At 38.1% G+C, this 19017-nt stretch overlaps 1 protein-coding gene and 1 long non-coding RNA gene across 4 annotated transcripts; one reads left to right on the top strand and one right to left on the bottom strand.

Annotated features, from left to right (window-relative positions):
* Positions 1-997: 997 nt before the first annotated feature.
* Positions 998-4716, top strand: LOC121885182. 3 transcript variants are annotated; one of them, XR_006092485.1, is made up of 6 exons: positions 998-1101; positions 1615-1654; positions 1796-1840; positions 3188-3250; positions 3562-3689; positions 4196-4716. It is a non-coding gene; the product is annotated as an uncharacterized LOC121885182 (long non-coding RNA). The 3 variants fall into 3 exon arrangements; XR_006092486.1 differs by lacking the exon at positions 4196-4716 and adding an exon at positions 3987-4010; XR_006092487.1 differs by lacking the exon at positions 3562-3689.
* Positions 4717-7242: 2526 nt separating this feature from the next.
* On the bottom strand, positions 7243-13591 carry LOC121886156. The gene is made up of 6 exons (XM_042396085.1): positions 12759-13591; positions 12487-12660; positions 12146-12319; positions 11808-11990; positions 9930-10814; positions 7243-8800 (listed from the first exon to the last, which is right to left on the bottom strand). The coding sequence occupies exons 1-6, from the start codon at positions 13589-13591 to the stop codon at positions 7243-7245; spliced, it is 3807 nt and encodes a 1268-aa protein (XP_042252019.1).
* Positions 13592-19017: the final 5426 nt, after the last annotated feature.

Below are 19017 nucleotides of genomic sequence, written 5' to 3'. Positions count from 1 at the left end.
ACAAGATAGGAAACCAGAAAAATGAAACATTTCCGCAACCCTTTCTGGCTTTGTACAATTATTTGCTGTTTTACCTGTGAGGAAGCTTTGGCAGAGTGTCAAGGAAGGTGATAAGGGACAGACTCAGAGACTACCAAATGAAAACAAGCAAAATCAAACTTACCTTCACACAGCTACGCTGACAAGCTCTTTGGTTTCTGCTCTCTCCCAAACTAACATCTCTCCCTTTAAATAGGCCCTGAAATCTGTCAAGGCAGAACCATATTTCTATCAGGGGTGTCCTTTCCCTTAGACCAACTACTGGTGAATGACAATGTCACTTGTATCAGTTAACATTGTTTACACACACATCAACAACAGCATTGTTCCTTATCGTAAACCAAAATAAGTACAAATAACATAAATACAAAACCAAACATTTAACTAAATAAAATAAATTCCCTCACACTTGGTCTAACCCATGACATCACTGGTGATGTCAGCAAGATCTTAAAATCAGGAAGTGGTTCAGTGCCTCCATTTTGTCTCCTGGCCGCATGGTGGGTGAGTATGGTAGGTTACAACCTAAGCTAATCTATAACTCAAGAAACAATAAATAATGAATTTCAATACTTTTCTGTCTTGATTGAACCATAAATGACAGCAATGTGACTGGCTAAACAAACAAATGACAAGTATGGCAGGAAATACAAAGTTTAATGGAGACAAGATGGAGGTCTCACCCACTTTTTCACAGCCTCTAAAAACTATTCAGATAAAACAATCCTAGAACTACTTTCCTCCTCTGATCTTAAGATTTGATACTGAAATAGTCAAAACTCAGTTTTTTTTAACCAGGAAAAATTAAGCTAAATAGTTTGGTTTTGGATATAAATAGCTTGACTCAACCAGTGAATACTGAACTGTGTTACTATTGAACATGCTGTGTGTTTGTATGCTAAGTCCATCATATATTTCAAGTAACATCTTTTGTCATTTATCTTTCCTCTCAGGCTCAAGTTTAATTTTATTAGCCGTGTACCCGAGGGTTCCCCCAGCGCTACTGCTCCAGTAACTGGTTGCCTCATCTGAAGTGGACACTGGCCTTTAACTTTTTTATTGGTGAGAGTTTTCAGTTCTTCAGTTGTTGTGGGCAAACATATTCAGTTTCACATCTGTTTTGAAGACTAAATAAATAATATTGCTCACAACTTCAATCTAGGGCTTGACTACTGATTATTTCTTGACTCATCAATTAATTGTGTTGTCTATAAACTGTCAAAAATACATCAAATTTGGTGTAATTTGCAGAAGCCCAAGGGAACTTTTTCAAATGTCTTTTTTTTTTTTTCAAACGCCGAGCTATTCAATTCACAGTGATGTAACATAAAGGAAAGCAGCAAATCCGCAAATTTGAGAAGCTGGAACCAACACATGTTTGGCATTTTTTCTTGTGAAACAATTATCTAAAATTAAGATATAATTGATTATTAATTTTCTATTGATCAACTTTATCAATTAAACATTGTAGCACTACTTCAGACCCTGCCCATATTACATTTTTGATGTTTTTACTTGACTGTTATTTTGTAAACCAATCAAAAGTTCTTATTCATGTGTTTTGTGCACATCTAGGACTAAATCACTCACTCACCAGAAAGCGGCTATTGTATTGGTAAGTCAGATAAATATTTACATTTTGTATTTAAAAAGTCACTTAAGCATTTCATTGTGAAGTCCTTGTTAACTGGAATAATTAGCAATTAGGACTGTAACACGAATAATTTCATATTTCTTGATAAATCTGTTCCTGCAGGATCAAACTGACTGAGTGACATTGCCCCTTGCACAACAATCAGAGGTATGTTTTAAATTTGATTTTCTCTGCATCAGGAGTAGTATATCTGTATTGAATTATTCAAGAATATGTAGACTCGGTGCTTTTTATGTACTGAGCTATTACCAGACTGAATATCTGTCTGAACCCTGTTCAGACCAAAAATGATCTGTATTAGTGTTGGCATGTTACTTCAGGTAGCAGTGAGATGATGAAATATGATACAAGAAGTCCGGTTTGAGGGATAGATCCATGCGTTTTGAGACTATTCAGATGCCAAAACACTGCATAGTACTTTATAATACTGCAAATCAGTATTTTACAACCCTGGCAAGTTTGTAATGTCTGGAAACATGACCGCAAACATTTATATATATATAATTCTCAAACACTGGCTTGGACAGCGATGGTTGTTTAAAAAAAAATGTTTAAAAAAAAATAGAACCATCATAATTATATTATTTTTTGGAAATTACATTAGTCGAACTGTTACACTGTTTTGTGCTTGATATTTGTGTGATGTATAATTATTTGTGTAATGATTATTACTTTTTCATTTTCAGTCTAGAACAAAATGTTCATGAAAATGTGATGCACTCTGGCCCTTCATAGTCTTCCTGTGTATCAGTGCGAGGGGTCTCTGAGTTCTTCAAGACCAGCAGTGTAACTTCTCAGTACACTCACAGAAATGTCAATATCTATCAGTACAGTGTTGACATAACATATTGTATGGGAAACGAACTTGAACGCCTCCTGTAGCATTCTCAAAATTTAAGTAAATTCAAGGATAGGTTTGGACTTTTTCAAGTCTATCTCAGTACAATATTCAAATGTAAAATTTATGATGACCAAGTTATTAGTGGGAGGAAATTATTCGTCCTATCTCCATAATAGCCGTAAAGCAGTCCCTTCCTATCAGGTAGGATGAGTCTCTAACCGGTCTGCTGAGTTACATTGAGTGTGTTTTGCCAGTTATCAAGTGGCTCCAAATGATCACTGATGGAGGCCACTGTCCAGTGAGAGCTTGATTCTAACTGATGCTACCTGGATGAGATGTCCCAAACGGATTTACTGCACAATAGTTGATGCTTCATATGATGTTCTCTGTCTGTGTAGATTAGTCACTGCATAAATGCCCATCTATAGATGCCTGTTTTTTCTCTAGCTGGTCTTTAGTCTGAAATTTGTCCTCAAAAGTAGCCTATGACACACACACACGCAGTGTACCATTTTCATCAATTTGGGGATGTAAAGGAAGTTATAAAACTTTTTTTTATTGTTTGATACACAAAATGTGATGCAGCAGCTTTTAGGCCAACCAATTTTCTAATTTTGTGCAGCACTTTTACATCACTTTTTTTCACCCAAAAGGGGGCGTGGTCTTTCTGACGACAGGGAAGTGACGTATGCCCGCTCTCATGAATCGACTCCCAGGTGAGGCACAGTTCATCTCAAATGAGCCCAATGTTTTTCAGAAAAGATTAAAGAGCAACTTGCAGGTTGATTTTTTTTTTACTGGATTTACAGTTTATGTATCATTAAAATTATCTTGTGAAAGGTTAATGTATGATTTTATTAGTTTAACAAGACATAAAGGCAGAAATTAAGATGAAAAGTGGGAATGTTGAGCAGCACCCTTAAGGGAGTCGCTCTCATCGTCCCAGCTGCAGTTCACTGTAGGTGCTTTTCTTTACACTAATGTGTCTCCTCACTTCTCTCAAATGCGTCTCTTCTTTGTGTCTCAGCTCCTCTCAGTGAGGATGAGAGTTTTAATTCTCGTTCACTCCAGCATGATTTTGAGGAGACGACAACTACTCATGACGGACATCACCTCAACTGTCAAATATGAAGAAGTCAGCGATCAAAATATGATGTAAAAATTATTAACTAACAGTTTAATCTATAAAATTTAAACTTGACATTCATGTACAATTAATTAACATTATTTAATAATTTCCATATAGTGATACCTGGAAGTAAAACACCTGATAACTGCTCCAGTGTTTTATTATTTGATTGTAGATCTATAGGAGCGACTGTCTTTCACAGAATAAGACACAAATAGACAATTTAAATCTGTTAATTACTGAAAGAACAGAACCAATGAAAAGGAATATGTTTAAATAAAATGTTGCTTGTTTAGTTTGTGACAGTCTGACGTCATTTTCAGGCTCAGGATGATTTTATAGGAGACGCAGCTGTGTGACGTCATATTTTCCTGAAGGAGCTGAGACGCACTGAAACAAAAGAATAAAGGAGAAGACTTTTGGCTTATGAAGAAAATAATAAAGTTACAAGAGTGTTTTTTGTTATTGATTCATGATTCAGTCATTTGTACTTTATTATTAAATATAATCAGCTTTCATTCTTGTTCCACAGGTAGTTTTCTTGATCTGCTGCATTACAACAACAGCCCGACTGTTTACTGTCCCATCAGGTCAGCTGACCAATCAATAAACAGATTCGATGAAGGGGTGTTGCCGTCCTGTAAAAAAAACTTCCACAGAGGATACACCTGTGGTTCCTCGCTCCTCGTCTCCTCCAGGAGCATTTCAGGGATTGGAAGATCCTCCATGATGGCGGTGGAGGAACGGTTTCCGGGTCACGGGAGGAGAGAGGAAGCACAAATTAGAGCTCATGGGAGAAGTTTGCCTTCAGGTCTTTCTGCCAGAGAGCCTTTTTTAACAGAAATCAAACCCCTTTCCTCCATCAGCCAATAGCATTAAAGTATTAAGTATTAAAGTTATTGACGTTATACAGTTTAATTAAATACAAAATACTTATTGGTTACTGTGTATCTAAGCTACTATATCTGTTATCACATAAGAGAAAACAAAATCTAATATTAAAGGTTCAATATGTAGAATTGTGAAGCAATTTACATGTATTAATCGTTTTTTATTGCCAATGAGTGAACAGGTAGTTATGTAACATAAAAAATGAGACCCTCCCCAACTTTCTCGGTTGTCTGTGTCAGCCTGTGGTCTGATTTTCACGTGAAGAACTCGGGCTGGATTTTCTGCGGACTGAGTGGGAGTGAGAGATGCTTTGCTGAAACAAGCGAGTGTGAGCACCAGGATGTTACAGCTCATTAAATGGCTACAGGTGTCACTAATGAGAAGGAATCTCTGATTTCTATAAAATCAGAATCTGATCCATTCAGTCCAATAACATTTGGAAAGTCTAGAAGAGCCGCATGATCAAATTATTTTATCCCCATTCAAGTTAGCAGTGGGTTTAACCGCAAGTAGCCAGCTCAGACTCGCCAAATTTTCTGCCAATTAATTTCTACATAAAGCAAAGCCCAAAAGAATCTTCTTGGGGGCAGAGTTACAGCTTATATGTAATTCCAATTTATTCGAGCATTTATTCTTAATGTCAACTTCTCCAAGGAATATACCTCTATTGAATGGATTAATCATTGGAACCTTGATTACTGAACCTCTGAGAAGCTGCAGCACAGCCCTCAGCAAAGCATCAAAAACCACTGCATAACTGGTGACCTGAACTCAGAGAGGAATTCATTATTGTTAGTAACTTCCCATCAGCATTAACAAGTTGTTTAACCAATAAATACCATTGTCAACCCATTAGCCACTTATTTTATATTGAATATTCTTGTTATTCCAAATATAGTGATTAGTTGGTGAAAAAATACGTTTGTAAATCAGTTTCCAGGCCAGCAGCCACTGCAAGGATCAGGACACGATGGGAGAATGGATGTCACCTGATCAAAGAGCTGATTGGCTCAGGTGTTTGATCAACAACATGACGTTTTAGCTTCATTTTGGATTTCAGTTGTCTGATCTTCTACTAAGAATTCAGATGTGTTGATGACAACTTTTATCAGCCAAAGAGACAGAAAACATTCAATAACCAAATATTACAGACAGACACAATATGAACATTTTATCATTATTTAATTATTGATGTGAAGCCCCAGCAGTCTGAATATTTGACAGATAAATGATATAATGTCTATTTCTGCTTACAATTTGAGTAGGTTTGATTTGTGTTTTACTTTATTTGTTTGTGTATCATAAAATACTGTTTTTATACAATATTTAAACATTTGATATGTGCACAGTGACATACACATGTAGGTAACAAACACACTTTTACCTGCATATACTCAACTATTCATTAATTTAAAGTAAATAAACTTCTGTGCAGGAGAGATAAGAAGATAAAAGCTTATACAAAGATCTCTCCCAAAAACTTAAGAAAAAATGAATTACATAGAAAAAAATAATAATTTAATTTAATTTGAATTTCTTTCTTTCAACAATGAGATGTGAATGAGTTTGATTAGTGTGACATCAGCTGATTACAGTTGGCATGTTGACCAGCAGGTAGTGATCCGCTTGCTGCAACAGTTAAATTTCTATGTAAAATAATTTAATAGTCTAATATTGGAGATTACAGAATAAATGTTGTTTTGATTATTGATTATACGTCATTTTAACAGTTTATATTCTATCATACAGATCAGCATTAAAACAATGTTAGTGATTGATCAGTTAAGCTTGAGTAGATTGATCTGATAACATTTTGTTAAATCAGGATCAGATCTAACAGGATGTAAATATTTCTGTAACTTCCTGTAGATTCTTTGAAAGCTGCTGGAAACTGTCTGACTTGACTGCAGCTTTTTGTCACTTCCTGCTGATGCTGCTGCCTGATCGCTCCACTTTACAAGAAAGGAGCAGTTCATCTGAAACAAGCCTACTGATCAGCTTTCCAATAAGGAGGCGTGTCAGCCAGTAAAAGACTTCTGTAAAGGCTGTTGTGTATCTTCACTCATGGCTCCTCAGAGCAGGAATAAGAGCTTTGGGACGACCTGCAAGATGGCGGAGCAGAACGAATTCCAGTTCAAGTGAGGATCAAGGAACCTCAGGTTTCTCTAATCCTCTACTCTGATTACAGAAACCAGGTTTCTGGTTTACATGACAGGACAGAAATCAGCTGAGTGCAGAGAGTCGACTGTAAACTGGTTACTGAAGTGCAGCTGAACACACTGATGAAGTGTTTTGATCTGATGAAGCTGAGAGCAGAAAAGAGGCTGAACTATGAGAGTGATTGATGTGAGAATCCATAACAAGAAAACCAACAGCTGCTGTCACTATAAGATAAACTCTGGCTTTACTTTCACTGAAGTGAATCAACAAATGATAATTAAACATTAAACTAAATGCACAGTTATATATAACAGAGGAGGTGGTTTCCCAGAATCACACAATTTAAAATTTAAAATAAGAAAAAAAAAAAAAAATTACAATTATCAACATGACACTTAATAAGATTAACATGAAATAGCTTTTGTGATATTGAAACATTTATATGAACAGTGTAGACCTTGTTGTCTACACAGTTGTCTGATGTTGTTCATCTTCATCACTGCATCTTTAACTTCTGTATCAGACTGTTCATTTACCAAAGATGTACAGGAGCGCTGCTCTGGTTCCTTCATCCTCTTGTTGTTTCATCTCCTCCAGCTTCTTGATCTTCTCTGTGTCTCCTCTCTCCTTCATCTTCTCAATCAGGACATCCAAGTGGACATGAGTGAACACTGAGTTAACATTCAGGGCGATCTGCTCCAGTGTGAGAACATGATGGTAGGCCTCATCCAGCAACTTTGTCTTCTCTGCTTTCAGTTCATCCATGTCTGCTTGAAGATTTTCCGGAAGGCTCATTCTCTTCTCACATTCAGCTTTAATTTTTTCATACTTGTGTTTCATATCTTCAAAGGTCCTCTTAACTTTCCTGGTCTTGTTCACATATCTCCACATTTTTTTCTCATGCTTTGATGCAGGACACTTCCCTGTACAAACTGTACAGTGACCATCTTTCATGACCTCACAGTCTCTGGGACTCCAGTCCATTGTGCATCCAGGAAACTGACAGGTCTCTTCACAGATGTAACAGGTGAGAGCTTTGAAGTCCAACTGGGCATCAATCTTTTCTCTCTCTTTGTTGACCTCATCAACTTCAACAGTGAACTCTTTCTTCTTCTTCATCTCTTGTTCATGTTTCTTCAGAGCTTCTTGAGTCTGTTGGATCTCGTTCTGTTTTAGTTCAATCAGCTGGATTCTGTCTTGCAGGTTGTTGATGCAGGCTGTTACTCTGAAGTGTGTGTTCAACACTTCAACAGTTATTATCAGCTTTTGATGTTTAGATTTTTCCAGGAACTCTTTGAATTCTTCCATTCCTGTCTCTGTTACCCTCCATGAATTCTCAAAAGCAAGCTCTGTTTTCTTTGTTCTCTGTTTGGTCTGGCAGTTATCCAACAGGAAGTGAACGGGCTGATTCTCCTCATTTTTGACACATTTAATGTTTGCAGCCTCAAGAGCTTTCAGGACCTTTTCAGGTGTTCGTCCATTAGAGTTTGTGATGAGAGCGACAATATTTCTCTCAATGTCTTTTCCAAACAATGATGTCACTGAATCACAGATGTACTTCAGTCGGTCACTCACTCGATTCGTGCTCGCCTTCATCACCAGACCCACTGCATCAATTTCATTAACTCCATCAACTGAACGGAACAAGTCAAATAATCTTTGTCTGATGATGACATCATATTCAATCCCTCTGGTGTCTCCGTATCCAGGAGTATCGATGATGGTCAGAGAGAAGGGCAGAGTTTTATCTTCAAAACCAAAGATCTGGTACACAATCATATCTGATGTCGGACTCATTAACTGCCACTTTCTCTCTACGATCTCAAACCAGATGTTGTCCTCAAACTTCACTCCCATGGTGTAGTTGAGCAGAGCGTTGATCAGAGTAGATTTTCCTGCTCCTGTTTCACCCACAAGTAAGATAGTTTTGTTTTTCTTGTTCAGGTTTTTCTCACCAACAGTTTTTCTTGTCAGATTTCCAAACTTCTCTTCCTTTGTTATCAGCTGGTAGATATCAGGAGATCCTGAAGACCTCAGGGAACTTTTGGAGATGATTTCCTTATACTTTGCTGATATGTTATAAGTCCTGTAGAAAAAGTAGAGATTCAATCAACATGTTCCTTTCTCATCACTACCTCACTGACAAATTAAATACATTTCTAATCATACACATGCCTACAGTAGTGGCTGGTTTAATAAATGAATAATAGTACAGTGGAGTATAAATACTGCAGCTGTGACATCTGTGATTGTAGAATATGAATAGAATAAAGTCAAACCAAACAGCCACATTTGGAGATTTTAACCTAAATGTGAGCTCTGGTTTTGACTGTGAGGACAGAGACTCAGATTACAGTCAATTAGCAGGATCTTCTTCTGCTGTGTAACATACCACTGCCTTTAGTTAGACCATTTAAAATACATATTCAAACCTCCAAACACCAAGTTCTCAGTTTTTTTTAATCACATTTGGGAATATGAAGTGATTTGTCAAGAAAAATTGAAATCTTTGCCTATTGTACCAAAACATTTTCACTACATTATATACTTGATAAATAGAATTACTAATGCTTTTAGTTTTGTCAATCCCATCCTGCATACACAACTATAACCAGAATACAGCAATTATCATTATTATTTATTATTATTTAAAAAAAATAATGTTGTATTCTGGTTATACTTGTGTATGTGTTACATGGGAATGACAAACCTAAAATCATCAGTAATAATTGTGTTTAAAGGTTGTCTTGTATGTGTATCAGAGCAGCTGTTTCTTTTTGTCTGTATTGTTCCCAACAGTACAGATAAGCAGACCAATAGCTTCCAGTAACATCTGCAGAGCAAATTCCAGACATTAGTCAAATTTCCATTCAAATGTAGAACAAATTTTCACCAAATATCCAGAAAAGCTCAATAGAAAATGTTGTGAATGTTTGTTTCCATCCACTGCTGCTGTGTGAATATTAGGAGATAAACAGCTGGTGGCGCTAACCTTCAATCTTAACAGAACTTGATTCAGTTTATCATTTAGCCTTCTGTTTCATTACAGGAGATATTTACATCAACATCACACTTAATATGATTAAAATGAAATAATGTTTGTGATGTTTAAACATTTATATGAACAGTGTAGACCTTATTGTCTACACAGCTGTCTGATGTTGTTCACCTGCATCACTGCATCTTTACCAGCTGTTAGTTTACCAAACACGTACCGGAGCTCTGCTCTGGTTCTGTCATCCTCTCGACTTTTCATCCCTTCCAGTTTCTGGACCTTCTGTTGAGTTTTAGATTTTTCCAGGAAGTTTGTGAATTCTTCCATTCCTCTCTCTGTTACCCTCCATGCGTTCTCTAAAGGAAGCCTTGTTTTCTTTGTTCTCTGTTCATTCTGGCAGTTATCAAACAAGAAGTGAAGGGGCTGATTCTCCTCATTTTTGGCACATTTAATGTTTGCAGCTTTAAGAGCTCTCAGAGCATTAGCAGGTGTTGATCCATTAGAATTTGTGATGAGAGCGACAATGTTCTTCTCAATGTCTTTCTCAAACAGAGATGTCACTGAATCAAAGATGTACTTCAGTCGGTCACTCACTCGATTCTCAGTCGCCTTCATCACCAGACCCACTGTATCAATTTCATTAACTCCATCAACTGAACGGAGCAAGTCAAATAATCTTTGACTGATGATGACATCATGTTCAATCCCTCTGGTGTCTCCGTATCCAGGAGTATTGATGATGGTCAGAGAGAAGGGCAGAGTTTTATCTTCAAAACCAAAAATCTCGTACACAATCACATCTGATGTCTGAGTCTCTGACTGACTTCTCTTCTCATCTTCAATGATCTCAAACCAGATGTTGTCCTCAAACTTCACTCCCATGGTGTAGTTGAGCAGAGCGTTGATCAGAGTACATTTTCCTGTTCCTGTTTCACCTACAAGTAAGATGGTTTTGTTTTTCTTGTTCAGGTTTTTCTCACCAACAGTTTTTCTTGTCAGATTTCCAAACTTCTCTTCCTTTAGTTTCAGCTGGAAGACATCAGGAGATCCTGGAGAGATCAGAGAACTTTTGAAGATGATTTCCTCATAAGTTGTGTTATAAATCCTGTAGAAAAAGCAGAGATTCAATCAACATGTTCTTTTCTCATCGAACTGACAAATTAAACACATTTCTAATCATATACATGCCTACATTAGTGGTTGGTTTCATAAATTAATAATAGTACAGCGGAATATAAATACTGCAGCTGTACCATCTGTGATTATACAATATGAATAACATAAAGTCAAACCAAACGGCCACATTTGGAGATTTTAACCGAAATGTGAGCTCTGGTTTTGACTGTGAGGACAGAGACTCGGATTACAGTAAATTAACAGGATCTTCTTTTTCTGTGTAACATACCACTGCCTTTAGTTAGAACATTTAAAATACATATTCAAACCTCCAAACACCAAGTTCTGAGTTTCTTTTAACGACTTTACATTTTACATCCGCACATGCAGAGTATGCAGAGCGTGTGGGGCCTCAAGTACCAGGCAGGGGCCCCAAAAATTAAGGTTGATAAAAATGTCATGATAATTATCACATTATTACATTTTAACACAAATTGAAAAATATATAAATTAGTGACCAATTATGCTTAGGGCCTCCAAATGGTAAGCAGCGGCCCTGTGGGCATTTGATATGTGTTGTATATTTGTTTATCTTGTTATCAAACAAGTTGAACACAGCTTTGGACGGAGCAGACCCCCAATCCGGTCCTCCTGCTGGTTAATAATGAGTGAATTTGGTCTTTGAAAATGCAAAAATGATGTCCGTGTATATTTGCATATAGAGCGGGAAAGTGAGATCTGATCACAAGTTGTCACTCAGGATGCATGTTGATACCAGGTGTAAACAGGGCCTCTGGCTCCATATGTATTTCTCTTTTATTTGGATAACGTTTCGCTTCCTCAAGATCAACAATCATGTGACAAATATGTAAAATGTACATAGGGTTAAAATATTGCGGTGCCTTAATTTCTGTTTTGCCAAGGAATTTGGCTTCAATAACATTAACATAAACAAAAATTATAAATAAATTATTGATCTGACCTGAGAGTTTCCAGTGTACAGTTTGGACTCTTCAGTGCAGCAAACAGAAGCTTCTTTCCTGAAATCGTCAGGTTGTTGTTTCTCAGGTCCAGCTCTCTCAGACTAGAGGACCGGGAGCTGAGAACTGAGGACAGAACTTCACAGCTTCTCTCTGAGAAGTTACAGCCGCTCAACCTTGAACAGTGAGGCAAATGTATAAAAATTTACTTGGATCAATCTCTGTTTAAGCAGGCACTGCATTCATGTTAATGTGTGAGTCGCAAGTGATAATTACTAGTAAACTCAAATGCTAGTGATGAACTTTGAAAGTCACATTTTATAAACATATGAATCCTAACCTGAGAGTTTCCAGTGTACAGTTTGGACTCTTCAGTCCAGCAGTCAGTAGCTCTACTCCTGAAATCGTCAGGTTGTTGTTTCTCAGGTCCAGCTCTCTCAGACTAGAGGACTGGGAGCTGAGAACTGAGGACAGAACATCACAGCTTCTCTCTGAGATGTTACAGCTGCTCAACCTTGAACATTGAGGTAAATGTATAAAAATTTACTTGGATAAATCCATCTGTTTAAGCAGGCACTGCATTCATGTTCATGTTTGATGCGAAAATGATGATTACTAGTAAACTCAAATGCTAGTGTTGAACTTTAACAGTCACATTTTTTTAAACATTTTAATCCTGACCTGAGAGTTTCCAGTGTACAGTTTGGACTCTTCAGTCCAGCAGACAGTGGTTCTACTCCTGAAATCATCAGGTTGTTGTAACTCAGATCCAGTTCTCTCAGACTAGAGGACTGGGAGCTGAGAACTGAGGACAGAGCTGCACAGCTTCTCTCTGAGATGTTACAGCCACTCAACCTGGGAAAAAGTGGTGACAAGATATGGGAACTTAATACATTTTTTCGGTGTTCTTGCCAAATATGTTTTCTTCACAATACAAGTTTCAATCCACTTACAGAGCTTTATTTGAAGCTTCAACCACTGGCAGCAGCCTCAGAAGAGCCTCCTCTGAAGCAGAGTATTTCTTCAGGTCAAATACATCCAGATGTTTTTCTGATGACAGTAAGATGAAGACCAAAGCTGACCACTGAGCAGGAGACAGTTTATCTCTGGAGAGACTTCCTGATCTCAGGGAAAGTTGGATCTCCTCGACTAGAGAACGATCATTTAGTTCATTCAGACAGTGGAACAGATTGATGCTTCTGTCTGGAGATGGATTCTCACCAATCTTCTTCTTCACATAGTTTACTATTAGCTGATTGGTCACTGAGCTACTTCCTGTCTGTGTCAGCAGACCTTGCAGGAGAGTCTGATTGTTCTGCAGTGAAAGGCCCAGGAGGAAGCGCAGGAACAAGTCCAGGTGTCCATCTAGACTCTTTACGGCCTTGTCAATAGTGATCTTGTGGATCTCTGGTAGAGGTGTTTGGCCCCAAACCATTGTTGGACTTTGGGAAGAGCTGTTTCTGTTGGTATTGATGGTTGACAGGACCACATACAGAGCTGCCAGAAACTCCATTATGCTCTGATGGACAAAGCTGAACATCTTGTTCCTGTTCTTCTTCATCTGATGCTCCTCTTTAAAGATCTGTGAGAACACTTGGGAATACTCAAAGACTTCATTGGACTCCTTGCTGCCGTCTCTTAGGTCTTCCTCACAGAAGGTCAAGCTGCCTTTTTCCAGCTGTTTAAAAGCCAGTTTTGTAAGTGTCTTAATGCACTGAACACTTTTTTCTCTGCCATACTCGTCTGTCATGTGTTCCATCTGAATCATCAGGAATTCTGTGTACATCTCAGTCAGGGTCTTGGGCAGCTCTCCTTCCTCTCTGCTTTTCAACACATCCTCCAGAACTGTAGCAGTGATCCAGCAGTAGACTGGGGTGTTACACATGATGTGGAGGCTTCCTGATGTCTTGATGACTGTGCTGGCCTGCTCTTCATCTCTGAATCTCTTCCTGAAGTACTCCTCCTTCTGTAGGTCAGTGAACCCTCTGACCTCTGTCACCATGTCAACACACTCAGGAGGGATCTGATTGGCTGCTGCAGGTCGTGTGGTTATCCAGAGGCGAGCAGAGGGAAGCAGGGTGCCCCTGATGAGGTTTGTCAGCAGCACATCCACTGAGGTGGGCTTTGTCACATCAATAGGCAGCTTTTCATTGGCACTGAAGTCTAGTTGAAGGCAGCTCTCATCCAGTCCATCCAACACAAATAGGAGTTTATATTCACTCTTGTCAAAGTTTGCATTTCCTGATGTCTGTAGTGTTGTGAAGATGTTGTCAAGAACCTCCTGTTTTATGTACCTGGTTTCATGGATACATGTGTGAATAAGTTGTGCAAAACTCTGCACTGTGTCCCTTTGTGAATTCAGCCTGCTAAATGTAAACGGGAATATAAGATGCACATCTTGATTGGTTCTTTTTTCTGCCCAGTCAAACACAAATTTGTGCACAAGAACTGTTTTACCAATTCCTGCAATCCCATTGGTTAACACTGTTCTTATATTCTTTTTTATTCCAGAAGGGTGTGAGAAGATATTGCTGATTTGAGGTTCTGCAGGTTGTCCTGATGCCATTTGGATCTGGCTGAGCTGCCTGGTGATGTGAGCGTCTCCCCCAGTTGTGATGTACAGCTCTGTGTAGATATCATCCAGAATCTTTGCATCCTTCTTTGTTGTCCATCCTTCTTGTATGCACATAAACCTGTCCTGGAGGTTAGATTGAAGCCTCGTTTGGTACAATGTGATGGTTCGTAGAAGCTTTGGTTCATCTGTGTAGAATAATGTAAAATAACCAGAACAAAGCGTTAAGCCTTTCTACCAAGTAGCCTTGAATAGATTATTTTTAATAAATAAATAAATAACTGGATTAAACTTTTGTGCTCTCTGGTTAATGTTCCTTTTAAACAGGTTGACAGGCCTTTATCTCTGTAGTCATCAGCTTTTTCAGTCATGAAATCTGCAACATTCCTGGGATTGTCAGTTCTTTAAAAGGTTATGTAGCGTTGGGAAAAGGTCCAACCTGCCTCTGCTTCAACAGGACAGGCTGTATGCTCATCTAAGATGTGTCATCTTAGAACAAAGCAACACAAGAGGTTAGATTACTGTATTTAAGATTTAACAATCTTCTGTGGTTGGTGGACTTTTTTCACTGACATTAACAACATCTTCCAAAGTGGTCATGCTTTTGCATGACTCAAATTACAAAGAAATATCAAAGCCTACTTGACGGTTTTCACTTAATCTCTCATCTTTACTTCCGGAGAGAAGTACAGATCAATACAATGCAGGTATGCTGTCAATGACGAAATGTTATTTAGTTACTTTAATTGGAACTGACGCTGAGCAACAGTTACAGAAAATGTTCCACTACTAATTAGAAAACATATCACACAACAACTTGTACAGAAGCATGACTGAGGGGCTACAAAGACTTCTGAAAGACTTGTGTCAGTCCACCACAAAACTATCAGACACCAGCTGGAACCCCTGCAGCATTCTCTGGTATGAGGATTATCTGGGAATCTATGTGAAATTTTCTCCTTTCAACTTCCATCAGCTACTGCATTTCCAGTTTTCACACCTGCGGTAAGTTTGTCTGAATCTCAGTGTTGACGGATCACTGGCCTGATGCACAACCATTATGCCCAACAAACCTTTGGTATTTTCATGGCCAGGTGTGCCAGGTGCACTGGTGCTGCACTTGCATACGGGTGGGATCAGAAGGAATACATTATAGGTAGGTGTGTTGAAGGTTGTTACAATTGTCAATCATATTCACTACTTCATCCCCACCATGATGTGCTTACTTTTTGGGAATCCTGCAAAGAGTTTACATCAGAGGAAACTCATTTTTGTCTGGGACATAAAAAGTTTCAACTATGAGTTTACTAGCAGTTAGTGACTGTTAGTTTACTAACAGTCAATGGGCTTTACAGACAATCACCAGGGTAAAGTAGAGGCCGTCAGTACAGGATGCAGCTGTTGTGGATGAGAGATGCTGGTAAGAATCAATCACTAATCTGTATTCAGTCTCACCGTAATGTATCCAGAACACAAGTTTATAGACAAGCAAAACATGAAAAAAGCAGTTTGTGTGATTTCAGAGAGGAGAAAACATACCAGACAGAACAGTAACAGAACATAAGAGCGATGAGTTTTTGACCTTCTTTGAGGAGGTTAGTGTTGGACAGCATTAGACACACTCATTGACGGCAGTTTGCTAGTGGATTGAGATCACCACACCCTGAACTGCACCTCTCCTCCCTCTGTGGTCCACGGTGAGTCACCAAGATACCAAACCAGCACAGTCCAGTATAAAACCTCAGTGGGGGCCAGACAGCATGTGCAGCTCTGCAGCACTTCTATACTGTGAGATTATTTAAACTGAACACTAAATTAGATTAGAGGCAGCTCAGGCAGCTCCATTTTCTAAAAACATATACATTTTTAGTATATACTGCTTTATTATAATAAATGCTTTTCAAGATTTGTGTGATCACATCATGTCCCAGTTTCATGTTTCTGTCCTGCAGCTTACCGTGAGCTGACAGTTTCTCCACTAGATCATTCCTGTTGATCTTCTTTAAGGTTTTCTTCAGCACTTCCACAGACTGATGGTTGTAGGTCTGTACTATCTTATCAACAGTTTTCAGCCTGTCTGCGTTGTCCAGATGACTCTTTGGGATGGTTGAGGAGCCTTCCAGGATGTCCGGCTGCTGTAGGAACCACTTAAAGTTCCTGAATTCATCATCTCCCAACTCTTGCAGTGTCGTCAAAAGCTCCTCTCTAACAGCCATCGTCCCCCAGACTCCTGTTAGAATGAGAGGAAATGTTTAACTTCAAGGACAACTACAAGAGGCATGAATCTTTGAGTCTCTTTAGTATCACAATTACATCCAGAATGGAATCTCCATTCACAATCAAGGCTCAATTCAATACATAAAAAGGGACACTATATTCAGGCTCTTAGTGTGCTCTGTCTATGTCTATATATGTCTACATCTTCAATTTGATCCACTTTTTCATCTAATTTAAAACTTATATTAAAGATATCATTAAAAGATCAATATAATTGATTTCAAGGCCTTTTAATTACTTACAAGGCACTAAATGGTCTGACTTTTCATTACATCTCAGACCTTCTATCCCTGTACGACTCTGCTCACACTTTGAGGTCCTCTGGTCTTCTATCTGTTCCAGACTCTCAGCTAAAGACTGAGCGGGACCAGAGCTTTGAAAAACATCCTGCCTGAATAAATAAGGAGGCTGAGTCAGTGGCTTCTTTTAAATCTGAGCTCAAATGTATTTTTATCACAACATCTTCCCTGATTTTATTTGATTCTAGTTTTATGGGTTTTACTATTATTAAGTATTGTTGGGCTGGTTTTTATTCTGTTGTTTGTTTAGCACCTTTATTTTTTATTGCATGTTATTATTATTGTGTGTTTTTATGTGATTATATGTGAAGCACTTTGTAACTTTGTTTAGATAAGTGCCATATAAATAAAGATATTGCTATTGTTATTATATAGGACTTTGAATTGTGTCTGTGTTTTAACAGTGCTATATGAATAAAGTTGTTTCATTTGGCTTCTCTTAAGACCATTGAATTACAAGATAAAACATAACTGGCAGTTCAGTTAACTGGTTTTGATGAAGGTTATTGAGGGAAAACAGACGTGTGACAGCTGATTTATAGTAGGCACGAATGTAACTTGTCACGTAGACAGGACAGAGCGGGGTTTTCTACCTGCTACACCAACTCCTTTACTGCATGCATATTGAGTTTTGCCAAGTGATAATGCAGTTGGTTATGCAGGGTTTGGAAGCCTAGGCTGTATTAACTGGTACTGAATTAATTAACTAGATCATTTTAACTACAGGATCATGGATACACATTGATTTGACTGAGTTATTGTAACGTACAATGAAAAAAAATTCCACAAGGTTGCACTGCCATGTCACATTGCCTCTGGTACAATGAGGTATTTATCATAATAATTTTCAAACAGTCAGTACTTGCTTTTTACACAGCTTCTGTTGATTATAATAGACAAGCTCTGCTGCGACCATCCTGAGACAGACGTGTTGCTGTATTTTGGCCATGAGACTACAAGCTCTTCTATTTTAAAAGTTAACTACAATACATGGAAACATGTTACAGTCTTCTGCACCTTTAAGATAATTAAATTAATTTATTGACCACCACCACTGGCTGAAATGTCTTGTTTTGCAGAAAAGGAAGTTGTTCTACCAGTAATAGAGTGCTTTGACTAATGTTATGCTTAGCACTGGAGAACACTGCTAACCATCATTACCCACATTATCCTGTACAGCCTTATCTGTACCAACTTATCTTCTTTGTCGATCAGAGTTGCTGAAGTTTTGTAAAATGGTGCTGTGATAGTTGGGTAGCCGGCTACTTTTTGACCCTCCACTTCTCTAACCTTAGTCTGTGGGTAAAGTCACGGTCACAGGTTTTCATTTCTCATATTTATGCGCTCTTTACTTTTTGTTGGCAAAGAGGTATTTATCATATTTGTGGCTTGTTAGTTACGGGTACAGCCTTAAAGTTTAGTAATTAAATCCTGTAGACCTAACAACAAATTATTTTACCAGCACTACCTTGACTGTGACAGTAAAAGTGAACATAATTATTAAGTTATTAAATCAAAAATTTGCCCCAACACTTGATTTCATTAAAGATAAACTTTTGGTTTCAGGCCTGCCACTCACTAGTACTAAAATTCTTCAGATTCAAATGTCTGAAGATTCAAATGGTTCAAAATACTTCAGCTAGGATCTGAACTAAAACAAGAAAATCTGACCAAATTACACCAATTCTAGCCTCTCTTCATCGACTCCTTATCCATAATAGATCAGACTTACCGTAGTTATTTAGTGTCTGTCACACCTTAAGGATATTTGTGTGTCAGTGAGGTCTGTCTTGGAAAGATAAAAACATTAACAAACACTGAGCATGTTTTCTCCTCACGCAGTCCGCAGTGTCTGCCCCTTGATGTGATGTTGAAGCTATAAACCAGTCTGACGAGTCTGACCTGCAGTTCTATTGTTTTCTGTCTTATCCAGAATCAAACTGTTCCTGTAACTGAACATTTTCAGCACTGTTCAAAACTGCTGCAAGACCATCTTGGGAGGAAAATGTTAAATAAATTATTTAATCTTTGGAAATAGTATTTACTAATTACTTCCAAAGTTCT

The sequence above is a fragment of the Thunnus maccoyii genome, chromosome 19 (genome assembly GCF_910596095.1).
Source record: "Thunnus maccoyii chromosome 19, fThuMac1.1, whole genome shotgun sequence".
Lineage (NCBI taxonomy): Eukaryota > Metazoa > Chordata > Actinopteri > Scombriformes > Scombridae > Thunnus > Thunnus maccoyii.
Note: the sequence above shows the minus strand (reverse complement) of the source record. Positions and strands in the feature narration are given on the sequence as shown.

Bases quoted from the DNA above. Each gene is read 5' to 3' on its own strand.
- LOC121886156 (XM_042396085.1), bottom strand. From the start codon at position 13,591: ATGTACACAGAATTCCTGATGATTCAGATGGAACACATGACAGACGAG. The intron at 12,320-12,486 runs GTCAGGATTAAA...TCAATGTTCAAG, and splicing joins TGTACACTGGAAACTCTCAG to GTTGAGCAGCTGTAACATCT. The intron at 8,801-9,929 runs GTACGTGTTTGG...CTTTTTCTACAG, and splicing joins AGAACCAGAGCAGAGCTCCG to GACTTATAACATATCAGCAA.